Here is a 13,259-nt window from a genome sequence, read left to right as displayed (position 1 = left end):
AGCTGCCAGCACCTCAGGGTGCTGACACTGATGGATCAGGAATTGCTCTGAGCTGCCACCTGCAAAGAGCCACAGCAGCTCTTTAATCTCTGGATCACTGCAGGACTGTCTGCATCTCCACATCACAATTATTACAGATCAGTTCAAACATCTTCAGAAATCCCAAGAACAGAATAAATAAATGAAACTGAAGTCAACACAGGCTTAATTAATTAATTTATCAGTGCCAGGCTGCTAATTAATGTCACGCTTGGCTGCAGCACAGGAAGAAACCTACCAGCCACAACGAGCATTTGACAGCCTTGTAGATAGTAAAAATGCCAGCTACACAGCCCAGAGTGATCCAAATCCTTCATCCTTCATCCTCTTCCTCAGCCAGGAGGATGTTTGTGAGCTGCTCCTCAGACACAGACAGTTCCTGGCAGGCTCCCATGGCCTGGCTCAGGTAGACAGCCAGGATGTGTTTGCACTGCAAAGTTAACAGCAGGAGCAACACAGGAATGTCAGGCTCTGTCTGGACCAGGAATCCATCCAGCCCAAAATGTGTTTAATGAAGTGCTCAGCCCTCCCAGGGACGGGGTTCCCTCCTGGCACGCCAAGCCCTGGCACAGGTGGTGCTCAGTGTCCCCAGTTCTGCCACCAGGACAATGCAATCCAGAGATCTGGCACACAGATCCTGGCTCCTGACACCCTCCCCACCACTGCAGACCCCCAAAAGCCCTCCCCAGCCCTGGCTGCATCCAAAACTTGGGGCTCTGAGGCCAGTGGCACAGTGGGTCGTGCTCAGCCTGCATGGCCAACTCCACACGTTGTGTTTATTTGGAAATTTCAGGTTCAGGGAGCAGGGCAGAGCTTTGTCCCCTCTCCCCATCCCTGCCCCAGGGGATGAGGCAGAGAACTCACCAGGAGGCTCTCGCTCTTCTGCAACACAGAAAACCCAAAGGCAGGGCACGTGCAGAAGTGGCAGGAGCTGTAGCAGGTGTAGAGTTTCCCTGAGCTCCCAAGGACCTGAAACAGAGGCAGATGAGGAGTCAAGAGGCAGGATTCACTTTAATTTCTCTGACTCAGGCTGGGTCTGCACTGACCCAGCAGTGAGGGGGAGGTGTCACAGTACAGAAGTGTCCCCAAACACTGCAGTGACCCACCTAAACTCGAAGCTCCTCAGGTCTCCCTGAGCACTTGCAGGGAGGCCTCTCCTTTCCCAACCACTGAAGGCTGTTCTGCTCCCAAAACCAGCTGCAGCTACTGGAATCCAGATCTGCCTGAATAAACAAAGCTGAAGTCTCCAGAGAAGCCTCCCTGCTCCATCTCTGCTTTGGGAACAGCACTGCCTGCTTTTCCCACATGCTGCTCCCTGCAAGGCTGGTGCTGAGGCTGCACCAGGGGTGTGGGGGGCTGCAAACAGGTGAGGGAAGCTTTTGTTTCCAGCGTGGGGCAATCTGTGCACTGCTGGAGCTGACTGCAGGATACAGGAAAGCCAACCTATGGATTGTTATTTCTCTTTTGGTTTCTTCAAGACTGGAAAACAGCTTTTGGGAAACTCCTTTAAGATCCCAATCCACGGCAAGGGAAGGGTCTGCAGGAGCAGAACACTTGCCCAGGCCCCAGGGCTCTGAGGGCACATCACAGCCCTCTCCCACCCCAGGCTTTAGACTCTGGCTGGGTTTGTGGCACACACACACCTAAATCCAAAGATAAACACAGGAAGTGAAAAGGAAGTGGAGCTCTGCAGAATGCTGCTCCCCTCCAGGACATCCCTGGCATTCCAAACCCCTCCAGAGGAACATTGTCCCTCATGGTCCAGAGCTGCACTTCCAAGGGGAGCCCTCCCCTGTCCCCTGTAGCTCTCCCTGCACCTTTTGCCCAACAGGGAACATCCAGAAGTTCAGGCTCTCCCACAGAAGTGCCAATGCCTCAAAGTCCCCCTCACTCTCAGCAGATCCAGGACACAAACCTCACATTCCCATTTCAGGGTAAACCACTTTTTTTTCAGTCTGGCCTTTCCCCTGGGTCCTCTTTTCACTGCAGGCTGAGTTTGTTTCACTTGTGATAAGTTTGTTTTCCTCTAGCCCCTTTGATTGTTTTTTCCAAGATGAAGTATTCCGATGGTGCCTTTCCTTCAGAAGTGTTTTCCTTTGAGGAGGGGGGGAAGCCACAGACAGACACTGCCAGATTTGGGCTGAGCTCAGCGTTCCCCTATCCTGACCCAGATGGCAAGAACACAGCCTCTGCCTAATAAGGCAAAATCTAAAATCCAAAGAGTGAAAGAAAAAGGTGCCTCTGTTCCTGGCCAGCTGCAGCCCAGCCAGGCACTGGGGTGCTCTCCTGGCCCTGAGGTGAGATTTCCTTCTGCTGTCCTCATCCCTGGGCACTTGCTGGCTGCTCAGTGAGGAGAAATCCCCCTGGAGGTGTCCCTGCCAGGGTATGGGAGCACAGGAGGGTCAGCTGAGGCACCAGCACATGGACAGACAGACAGGCAGGCAGCACCACAGCCTGTGCCAGGGCCTGCTGCTCAAACCTTTCACCGTGGGGCATCTGCCACACAGTTCTAGGAAATGAATGAAAAAAGACATAATAAAAAAGAAGATCCCAGTAAAAGTGCAGGATGTGAGCAGTGCCAGCTGGCAGGGCTAAAGCACTGCCTCTGCCCTGCTTCACTCCCACAGCTCAGCAGTTCTGCCACTTGGGCACAACTAAAGGGTGCCCCAAATCCTTCTGCCACATGCAGCACAGCTCCCCCATCAGCCAGATCCACCATCCCTGCACTGTCCCTGCAGCAGGTAGCATCCCTGACCTCAGCAAGGCAGGTATTGTCCAAGCTCTCTTGGGATGATTTCAGCTCTGAGGCATCCAGCCCTTGGACACTCCATCCGTGCTGCTCCTCTGTTAAACAGCAAGGGCATTAATGCCCAGGCATTAAGAGACAAATCACAGCTTTCATTTGACTGCTGAGGGCTTTCTTCTCCCATTTCAGCTCCTGAGGGCAAGAGCTGCCTACACTACAGGGCCTGTCTGAGCAGAGCCTTCCTCCCCTGGAGCAGGACCTAAGATGTGCTGGGTGATAGGGAATTATCAACAGCTCAGATTTGGCTGTAATGACCCAAAGGAGTTTCACAACAGAACCAACCTCACGGCCTCAAAGAGTTCTCCAGACCCAGCTGCAAGTGGAAGCACCACCTCACATTCCAGCTCAACCACATCTGGGTGCAAATGGCAGGGCTGACTTTGTGGGGGATAATTAACAGGGATGATTCTGCAGTGTCCAGGCAGCCATGGATGCCCCTCTCCCCAGGAGCACTCAGCTGGGGGACATCTCCACACATTCCTACACCACACAGGAATGAAGAGCCAGGACTCCAGTGCAGTGTCCCACCCAGGGGTTCGGCTTCTAGGAGCCCAGATCGTGTTCCTGTCACTGCTCCAGCCAGCAGCCTCAGGGGAGATTCTGCTCTTTGTTTCTGCATCTGAGACAGCTGTGATGAGGAAGAATTTCACAATGGCACCAACCTCACACCCCCGGATAAAATATCTCTTCAGATTCCTCTGTTAATGAACTCATCAGCGTGGCCTTAATCAGCAATCAAGCTCCACTGAAGAGGAATGCAGCTGGAGGCACACAGGAACCTGCTTCCTCTAGGTTTGTCCTGCATCAACTCCCTGACCCTCCTGTCCAGGGGTTCTTTTTCCACATGGAAACCAGAGGCTCCCTTTCTCTGCAGAGGCAGGAGAGCAGTTCTGACACTTGTTCCTTTTCAGTGTGCACCAGTGGAGCCCATTATTAACATCAGTAGATATTAATTGATGCCCAGTAAAGCTCTGCCTCAGCCTGCAGGGCCTGACAAAGCTCTGCAAGGAGAGTGTGACCATTCTCTGCCCAGTGGCATTTTCAGACAAGCAACAGTAAAAAAGGGAAAGCCTTTGAGCATTCAATTAATCAGCAAGGCAGCTGCTGTCTAAGAGTGCTGGAAGCTTCCTAGGCTTTACCAAACATCCACAGGCAAGCCCTCAACTGGAATCCAAGGCTGTGTTCTCAAGCCCTGGTTATGATTCATGTCGCTCTGGAGGGGCCCATGTCCTCTCCATGGCCCCAGAAGTGATAAAGGCTCCATGTGCAAGCTCTGAACACGTGAGAAGGGTTTGTGCCCTTAGCCAGGCCTGACTTCACAGCTCTGCTCTCACCCTACACGACCCCAGAGCACCTCCAGGGGAGGAGAGAAGGTCCTTTGCAGAAGGGATACTTGGAAATGTTCTACTTGTTCCTCACTCCTGTGCTGTAATTGATCTTAGGGCTGAGGTGAGCTCTTCTCCCCAAAATGCCATTTCATGGAGATGTTTCTGTGATTCACAGACTTGGCTACACTGAACCAGAATGAAACCCACGGGTTTGGCCTGCATTGCTTCCTCCCAGGCAGCAAAGATGCCCTGCCAAGCAGAGGTCAAGAGGGGAAAGAAATGCAGTGATGGCAGATAACACTGAGCTGTGTACAGCTGGTCAAGAGGAAGAGCTTCCTTTGCTGGGTAGGATGAGGGTAATAAAGCAAAATTAGCAGTCCCTGGAAAACTTCCTCCTGACTGTGATGCCCACAAACACATAAATTGTCTCTGGCTGGCTGGGAGTCACAAAGAAAATGGTACTGAACCGTGCTGCTTTAATTCTAGCCTGTGGCTGCTGCTCTCCAGTGTCACTTCAGGAGCTTGTAAAACATTGGTGTTCTCTCTGTGTTTATCCATGCTCTGCAAGTCAGGAAAACACTGGCTCAAATGCCAGCTGGAAACCACCAGAAAGCAAGAGCAAAGAGGAGCATGTACCTGGTACAGAGTCCTTCCACTGGGGGCAATGACTCGGGTGACAGAACGCTGATCCACCAAGTCCAGAGCTGGGACTGCAGATGGGCCAAAAATGAACTTCAACCTGGAAGAGAATGTGTCTCTAGTTAGGTCACAGCACAAAGGAGACCACCTGGCTCAGCCCCAGTGCACAGTGGAGCCCAGAAGGTGCCCATTGCAAAAAGAAAGACATTTTTCCTTGTTGCAGTAACTGTGAAAATGTCCCATGGGCACAAAAGGCACAAACAGGGATTTTAGGGGATCACATGGAGCCAGACTTGGCAGTGCTCAGGGGAAAAGGGGCTCGTGCTCTGGGACACCTTAACTGCAATTCCAGGCTGTCCTGAATGCGCTGCCCTGGATCAGAGGATTGATCAGGTGGTCTTAAATCCCAGCTCCAGGCATGGACCACGTATCTCCTTGGAGAAAGGAGAGAGCAAGGATGATCCATAGTTCCTGGAGCAATAGGAACTAGGGCTCCTTCCTCATCTCTTGGAAATCAGTTCAAACCCTGGGGAACAAGTGAGTCATTTTGTAGTGATCACATCTCCTCCATCACAGTCACAACTGAGGGATAAATTATCCTTTCCCTACCCACCAAACTGCATCAGGAGGAAGCTGGAGAGCATCAGGGAATTACTTAAGACACTCCACTGCACATGGAGACACCAGTTAGCATCAGTTTTGCATTTGTGACCCAGCTACGAGCAGGGCTCGGGACAGCCAAGCTATTCCAGATAAACACCCAGGGGCAGCACGTGCCTTATGTCCCTCCACTCTCCCTAAAAACCCTTTCCCTTTCAGGCAGGACACGTGCAGGGATGCACAGCATTTATGGATGAAGGAGTGCCTGGGATGGGCACCACTGCACATCCCTGCAAGGGGGATTTTATCTCCTGCTGGTGCTGTGCAGGGGTATATGATAAGGTGTGTGTTAAATATGGACATTGCACCTTCAGCCTATTGTCCAGGCAGCTCACAGGCTTCAAAGTTATTTTAGACCAATAAATCCAGCTGCTCTGAGTGTTTCCAAAGAGCTCAGGGGCAACTCAGTTAACTTTACAGACCTTTCATCTGCTGAGAAAACTCTGTGTAGTCTAGATTGGTTCCAAGGGTAAACAACAAGGAAATCAGCAGTGATGAAAAGATAGCACCAAACACGAGCAGGAGACCAAGAGAAAGGGGAAAGTTTCCAAGTCCAGGGAGGACACAGCAAGGCAGAGCCCCAGCACGGCTGAGTCAAGCTCATTGATAAGCAGCCAAGCAGACAGACAGATTCCAGGAAGACCAAAACTTGCACAAACTCAAGGCAAAAACGGCTGGCTCCCTCTGAGGGCTGCGGGGAGGTGGGTGGGGGAATGCTCCACATAAGACATTCCTTGATGATTAGGTTTGGGACTAGAAGGGGGCTGAGCTCAGTGAGTTTCAGGAACTCTTTTCAAATTTAGGGAATTCTTTTCTTGCGTATATCAGTTCAACAGGAAATGCCCACAGAAAATTCAAGGACTTTGGAGATTTGGAAGAGTTTGGGAAATTAAATCAGAATACTTCTGAGCTACCGGTTGCAGGGAATTGATGGAAATTTGGCTGCCAAGAGTTACCACCCAACCATTATTAAACTTAACAAAGGAATTTCTTTTCTCTTTTCTCTTCTGAGGAGAAGGAAACAAAAGCTTTCACGAGGCTGGTCAAATCTAATCCCACCTTTCAAAGGCCACTGTGGTCCCAGGAGAGGGAGGCAGCACACCTTTCACAAGTGTCAGATAACTTTAAGGCAAAGGCATTAAGGCCTGGAGGGTTCCCGGTGATCTCATCCCCTGGCAGGCAGGAGCACAAGGTTAAAGATGAATCTGAAAAGTCTCTTTCACTGTGACAATGCCTGTTCTCTGCCTTCAACACCAACTGGTGAGGGCTGAAGTTGTGAAACTTGGATCACCGATGGGGAATGACTGAAGTATTCACAAGGGTGACAAACCTGACCTGAGACTGCTCCTCAACAGAAGAAAACTCTCAATCTCCACGTTAACAATTCCCTGGTGCAGGGTGATGATAAGAACACTTCTGCCTCTCTATCACACATGCCCATGACTCAAACAGCAGGAGTGACCTCAGGGTGCTCACAGTGATAGGAAGGCAGAGGGATGAATCACCCTGGAACAGTCCACTCTCACAGCTAACTCCTTCCAGATCTGAGAGTGGACTCAGAGCTCAGGTTTAAATTAGAGCAAGTCATCACAGGAAATTCAGTGATACAGACTTAATTTCATGAATCTCTGGAAAAAAACCCTTCAGAACCTTCATTTGCACCACCACCAAAACCATGCAGCATTTTTGTGTTTCAGCAGCACTTGGTCAAACACAGGAGAAAACCAGCAGCCCCAAGATGAGAGCTGACCACCAAGTGCCCTTCAGCAGGGCCTTGGGGCAGGAACTGAAGCAGAAGACACTCACCCCAGCAGCAGGTCATCAGGGACTGCAACAGAAAGAAAAGGAAACGTGATTTTGCAGAATTTCACATCACAGGAGGATCATTGTCCCCCCAGGGTATCCCCAGAGGACACACAGAACTGCAGGGCTCTCACCATCCTCTCTAGCCACCAAAAAAGCAACAAGGAGCAGCAAAATGATCCATGATGGCAGTGCTAAGGCACTTATCAAGTACAGCAATCACAACTGCAGAGATTCGTTTTAAGAAGAAATGCAGAAGCCCAAATGTACTTTCTTTTATGACATCCTACTTTTTAAAAGCACACAATAAAAGGCAGGAGGCCTCAGCGTCTTACTCTGTCACTTTAAGAATCTGGTTAAAAATACATTTATATATTATTTTCCCTGAAACTCTCTTGGCATGAATTGAGAGCTCTGGCATCACAACTTTAAAAATGTTGTTCTTTTCCCAGCAGAGTCCTGCAGGGCGCCACTGGTTTATGGCCTTTAATACAGCCCACTGAAACGCTGTGTCTTCGTTTATTGGAACTTCTCGTTAAGATGGAAAGTTACACTCAAGCAAAGCAGTGTGTTTGTTGTAGCTGACAGCTCAGGCTCTGCTTGTCCAGTCTGATCTTTCTGTTATCACCCAGGGGACACAGTGTATTCTGTCTCCATATCCCACTGGAAGATCTGGATTTTTGACTTTAAAATCTTTTTCTTCCAACAATTCAAAATACTCTCTATGACTTGCACTGTCGGTTTGAATTTTCCAGCTTTATTTGAATTTAATTCTGCAAAGGGATCGATCATTTTGTCTCCACAGCTCTGTCTCAGTGTGCTTTAGTACCACTCTGCTTTAGTACCACTTTTTTTTTTTTTTTTTGCATACTTCAGAACAGGATTTATAAAGCTCTTTTAAAAGTCACATGTAGATTTTGGATCTACTCTAAATTGACAGGAGCCACAGTGCAAGGCTGCCAAAAAGCTGTCACTCTGACAGTTGAGACATGAAGTTTCTGCCCATCCCTCACTCCCATGTAGTGCTCAGACAGATTTATCTGAATTCTTATTTGTATGGGTTTTGTGCAGTTAAAAATATTCCTTCAGCAGACACTTTCCTTAGGAAGAGCCATTCTGTGCAACTCATCCAGTAAACACAAACATTAATATTCTCTTAGCACAGGTCACAGAGCAGTGAAGGTAATTGTTCTTAACTAGCTGCTGGAATTGGCCAGGATGTCACTGCTGGCTTGTGCTCGTTTCATTGAAGCACTGGGAAGTTGTTCCTTGCCCTGGGATCACCAGCACACCCCCTCTGCCGGTCAGACAGGCAACGGGTTTCGGAAATTTCCCTTCCCAACTCTTAAGTTTTGGGATTGGTGAAGTCTATAGAACCAGCAGTGCAGAGGGCACAGCAAAATTCCTGCCACAGGCACTAATTTATCATCCCTCAAGTGTGACCACGTGCACCAGGAGCTCTAAGAAGCAGAATTACCCCTATGTCTCACATTCAAAAAAAAAAGTGTGCAAACTGGTGTGGTTTTTGAATTTGACTTCGAGAAGGGGCTGCTCCTCATTATCTGTGCTTCACACCTGTCTGTTGTCACAAACAGGGACAGAAAGGCCACCCCTGAGACAAGAGGGTCTGGTAAGAAAGGGGAGGCCAATGGCCCGATCACTCCGTGGGGGTGTGAGAGGCCCCGTTCCTGGCCACTGCCTGCAGAGATCCTTCACGTACCGTGTGAGCTCTCCTGAAAAGCCTTTTTGATCTCTCTCAAGAGCTCTTCTGCTACTGCTGGCAAGGTACTACTGTCCATCCCACTGGCGCCGGACTCATCCCTGGGAACGAGACAGGAGACAGTGGGAAATCATTGGGGTCACCACGGCCACTGCGCATCGGGAGGGTTTATCTGGGCACTCTATCCCAACCCAGCAACCAGGCCAAGGAACGGCACCCTCGGCAACTTTTAAAACGTGTTTTTTACACGGTTCCCCACAAACACACGGGTGTCTCTGAGATGCCCCCACATAAACACAGGTCCGGTGCAAGGGACCGGTCGCTGCCCAGGGAAGAAGATGTTCCGCCTCATGTCCAGGTGGCACCTCCTGGGCATCACTTCTGCCCGTTTCTCTGGTGCCACTGCCGGACAAGCAGAGCTTGGTCCAGCCTCCTGTCACCCCTCTTTAGGGATTTACACACATGATCCCCTTTCTGCAGCCCCTGCTCCCTCAGCCTTTCCTGGGTGATGCTCCAGCCCCTCGCTCATCTTTGTCCGCCCCGCTCCGCGTCCCTCGCGTGCTGAGGAGCCCGGCAGAGGACAGGCCGCTCCTCACCAGGCCGGGCAGAGGGGCGGGCCCCGCTCCCTGCCCCGCTCCCGGTGCTCTTCCCGACGGGAGCAGCTCCCGCTCCCGGTACCGCTCCGGCCGTGACGTCACGGCAGCGCCCCGTGCCCGCGGTGACGTCACGCACGGCGCGCGCGCGCCCTTAAAGGGCCCGCTCGGAATGGCGGCGGCGGCAGCGCTGCCGCGGGCCCTGTCCCGGCTGTGCCCCCGGCGCTGCCCCGCCCCGCTGCCCCGGCCCGTCTGGACAGGGGGACACCGGGGACACCGCGGGGACACCGGCACCGCGGGGCTGGCGCGGCCGCGCTGGGCACGGCCGGCCGGCGCTGCGCTGGCCTTCCTGGGAGGTGAGAGGGGCGGCGGCCACCGGGCAGCGCGCACCCAGCACCGGGCACCCAGCACCGGGCACCCAGCACCCTGTCCCCGCAGGGTTCTCCCTCTTCCCGCGGCACGAAGAGGAGGACGGCGAGGACGCCATCATCCTGCTGCTGAAGAGAGCCAAGGTGAGGTGCGGGGCCCGCGGGCGGTCCCTGCGCGGGGCCCGGCGCTGACCGGCGCTCGTCCCCCCGCAGCTCAGCGCCGTGAAGGGGGAGCTGGCCCAGGCCGAGCAGCTCCTGCACCAGGCCCTGCGGCGGGCGCAGCAGGAGGAGAACAGGCAGGCCGTCATCTACACCTACAGCATGGTGAGCAGCGGGGCTTGGGCCCAGCTCGGGGTGCAGCTGGAGGGAGAAGGAGAAGCGGCTGAGGCTCGTCGCCATTGCCTTGGTGGAGCTTCAGCAGTGTCTGTCTCTTCCAGATGGGGAACGTGGCCTATATGCAGGGACAGCTGGACAATGTGAGTAACTCTGGTTTTTCCCTCTGGATTTTTAGAGGTTGACATCTTGTGCGTGGTCTCGAAGGTGTGGGGTGCTGGCACAAGCTGCAGACTGAGAGCAGAGATCACCCAGTGCAAAGCAGAATGATCCCCCTCAGGACTGCAGTCCCATGAGCACATCACGTTAAGAAAGATGCTCTCACGGTTAAGGTTTGAGCTCCAACACGGTGTGCAAGGGAAGGAGTACTTCTTACTGTGAAATGCTGCAGCTGAGCAGGGAGATGGCTGCTCCAAGGAGCTCACACAGACAGGGTAAAAGTCTGGCTGCTGCAGCAGTGCTCAAGAAGAAACTGAAAGAACCCACTGGTTCAGTACCACTGGGCTTTGGTCAGCCCTTCTGGTCTTGATGTAGTGTCAATGCCACAAAAAAAATGCCCCTCCCCGTAGTCTGCTTCTGCTTTGTTTTAAAATGCTCTTCAAAATTCTCATTTCAGGCAGAAAAGCTCTACAAAGCAACTATGAGCTATATGCTTGCAGGGGACACAAAGGAGGTATGTTCTTCTGAGAGGCTGCCAGTGGTGCCCTACTCTTTACCTTATTTCTTGTGCTGCAATGCCTCTTACTGGAGATTGGCAATACTGTAATGGATGGCAGCTCTGGAGTCAAAAAGATGGGGATTTTTAGGGTCTAAACTCTCTGAGAAAATGGTGTTTCTTTTGGGGAAATACAAGAAGTGTTAACAGTTGCATTGCATGTCCTCCTGGCAGGATGACAACGCCATCCTTGAGATGTCCCTCAAGCTGGCCAGTATCTACGCTGCTCAAAACCAGTGAGTTCCCAGCAAGAACCTGCTTTCATCTCAGCTTTGCAGTGGTGGTGGGGTGGCCAAGCAGAGGCTCTTTAATGAGGGATCCTTCAGGGATGGAAGGAGCTTTGCTTTGCACTTTGCAGGCACAAATTAGCTGTAGCTGGCTACCAGTTCTGCATCCTGACACTAGAGGAGAAGATTGCCAAGGAAAAGGACTTGCCTGAGGATGTCTTATCAGGTGGGCAGCCTGGCCTGCCAAAGGCTTCTCATCTTTTCTCCATTTGCCTGTCCTTGATGTTGTTTCTGTATTGCCTAAGCACCATCCTCATGTCAATCCATTGTCTTCACACTGCCTGAGTTTCTTGCTGTGGTAGGATAGAGGCTCATGCTGGATCCTGTGGCAGTGATCACTTCACTCCTCTCTGTTTGCAGCTGAAGAAAAGGCCAACACACGGCTCCTGCTTGGGATGAGCCTGGACTCCTATGCCCGCTACCTCCTGAACATCAGTGAGCTCCCAGCAGCACAAAAAATGTATGAGAAGGCTCTGCAGATATCAAATGATGTTCAGGGAGAGACTCACCCACAGGTGATTTGTACAGCAGTAGCTGGACACTACGGAAGGAAAGGCTGATCTGTAGGGAATGAGGTAGCCCTGGAGCAGCTCTGGTGACCTCAGACATGGCCAGCACTACCTGAGGCTGGTTTCCTGCCAGGAAGGACGAGCATGCAAATACAGAAATACAGCACACTTTCTTACTGAAAGCTTCTCTGGCAAATGCTGCTTTTCCTAGTGGGACAGGGAATGAATGTGGTGCTTCTGCTGCCCCAGACTGCTCCACAAGCTTCCCTTTTCCCTCCTGGTGCAGAGTGTGGTGCTGATGAATGACCTGGCCACGGTGCTGGATGCTCAGGGACACTACGAGGAGGCGCTCACCTACGTCAGGAGGGCAGCAGAGCTGGCAAGGGACACTCAGCACCCCGAGGAGCACATGGTGCTCAATAACCTGGCAGCAATCCTGATGCACAAAGGTCAGTGAATGAATGCCCAGCCTGTCACTGAGCTTGTGCTGACTGCAGAGATCTGGATCTGTATTGTAGGGCTGAGCTATAGTGCTGGTTTGGGGTTATTAGTTTTAGTTTAAGCAGTAGGTCAGACTTTGAATTGCTTTCACAAACTGAATTTAGCCTGACCCAAAAGGTTGCCAGGAGATCTTGTTTCCCATGCATTCAGTAACTTTTCCAAAAGGACACAAGGCATGCATGACATTTGTTTCTACAAGATTTTAATGCTGAAGCAGCACCATGTCCCATCATCACTGCTGCTCTCCAGCTCTCAGAGTTGGCAACCTGTCAGGATGTTTTCTGAACCTCCCTAGGTCTTGATGTGTTCCAGGTAGTCCTTGTCCTTTGCATGTGATCAGCTTCAGGAGGGGGCCGTGATAATGGGTGATGGAACTGGGTAGCCAGGCCTCTTTTCCCTCTTGCTACAGAAGATTTCCTGCAAGCAAAACAAGTGTACAAAGAAGCTCTCAAGCAGGCAAAGCAGAAGGGAGATGCTGCTTCTGTCCAGCATATCCAGGAGGAACTAGCTGAGCTGGCCAAGAGGAGAAAGGGCTCCAAGTAAGTTTGGCCACAGAGTCCAACCTTGAGGTGAGTGAAGGCAGCAAGGGTTGGTCAGCACAGGCAGCCTGGGACCAGCTCGGTGCAATTCTCCAGAGAAACAGCAATGAGGAGTTTCAGGACTGCTTAAGAGGAGGGGCTGCCACTGCCTAACAGCCCAAAATAAAGGTGTGAAATCTTAAGGGTGTGAATGTGTGGTGTAGTTTGTGGTTTGACTGACCTACTGTGCTAAGTGATTTAATTTTGGCTGCCTAAGTGCAAGTCTGGCCTGGTATTAAAACCTGTGTTAAAATCAAGGAGTAGCAGTTTGCTACTCCTGCCTGCTCACAGAAATGCTCAGGTTCAAAACATAGCTGTCCTAGAGCAAGTCTTGAAGAGGAACAGGCAGGAATTGTCTCATTCTTTACACGTTGAACAGC

At 51.6% G+C, this 13,259-nt stretch overlaps 2 protein-coding genes across 4 annotated transcripts; one reads left to right on the top strand and one right to left on the bottom strand.

Moving 5' to 3' along the window:
• Positions 1-199: 199 nt before the first annotated feature.
• On the bottom strand, positions 200-9,684 carry ZSWIM7 (zinc finger SWIM-type containing 7). Of its 3 annotated transcripts, none has more exons than XM_032130297.1 (6): positions 9,592-9,684; positions 8,996-9,096; positions 7,279-7,300; positions 4,810-4,912; positions 904-1,008; positions 200-469 (listed from the first exon to the last, which is right to left on the bottom strand). In XM_032130297.1, exons 2-6 carry the CDS (start codon positions 9,072-9,074, stop codon positions 353-355), a joined length of 426 nt encoding a protein of 141 aa, XP_031986188.1. In that variant the 5' UTR covers positions 9,075-9,096; positions 9,592-9,684; the 3' UTR covers positions 200-352. The 3 variants fall into 3 exon arrangements, with proteins under 3 accessions (XP_031986188.1, XP_031986190.1, XP_031986189.1); XM_032130299.1 differs by having other exon boundaries at positions 8,996-9,097; positions 9,597-9,675; XM_032130298.1 differs by having other exon boundaries at positions 9,497-9,667.
• A 61-nt stretch (positions 9,685-9,745) lies between these two features.
• TTC19 (tetratricopeptide repeat domain 19) lies at positions 9,746-13,022 on the top strand. The gene is made up of 10 exons (XM_032130294.1): positions 9,746-9,944; positions 10,027-10,100; positions 10,170-10,280; positions 10,394-10,432; positions 10,906-10,962; positions 11,179-11,240; positions 11,363-11,457; positions 11,652-11,806; positions 12,087-12,249; positions 12,711-13,022. Exons 1-10 carry the CDS (start codon positions 9,761-9,763, stop codon positions 12,842-12,844), a joined length of 1,074 nt encoding a protein of 357 aa, XP_031986185.1. The 5' UTR covers positions 9,746-9,760; the 3' UTR covers positions 12,845-13,022.
• Positions 13,023-13,259: the final 237 nt, after the last annotated feature.

Source organism: Corvus moneduloides, chromosome 20 (genome assembly GCF_009650955.1).
Source record: "Corvus moneduloides isolate bCorMon1 chromosome 20, bCorMon1.pri, whole genome shotgun sequence".
Classification (NCBI taxonomy): Eukaryota; Metazoa; Chordata; class Aves; order Passeriformes; family Corvidae; genus Corvus; species Corvus moneduloides.
The sequence above is the reverse complement of the archived record's forward strand: the minus strand, read 5'-3'. Positions and strand labels throughout refer to the sequence as shown.

Bases quoted from the DNA above. Each gene is read 5' to 3' on its own strand.
- ZSWIM7 (XM_032130297.1), bottom strand. From the start codon at position 9,074: ATGGACAGTAGTACCTTGCCAGCAGTAGCAGAAGAGCTCTTGAGAGAG. The intron at 7,301-8,995 runs GTACGTGAAGGA...TTTCTGTTGCAG, and splicing joins TTTTCAGGAGAGCTCACACG to TCCCTGATGACCTGCTGCTG. The intron at 1,009-4,809 runs GTACATGCTCCT...CCTCTGTTTCAG, and splicing joins GTGGAAGGACTCTGTACCAG to GTCCTTGGGAGCTCAGGGAA.
- TTC19 (XM_032130294.1), top strand. From the start codon at position 9,761: ATGGCGGCGGCGGCAGCGCTGCCGCGGGCCCTGTCCCGGCTGTGCCCC. The intron at 10,963-11,178 runs GTATGTTCTTCT...TCCTCCTGGCAG, and splicing joins TTGCAGGGGACACAAAGGAG to GATGACAACGCCATCCTTGA. The intron at 12,250-12,710 runs GTCAGTGAATGA...CTCTTGCTACAG, and splicing joins AGCAATCCTGATGCACAAAG to AAGATTTCCTGCAAGCAAAA.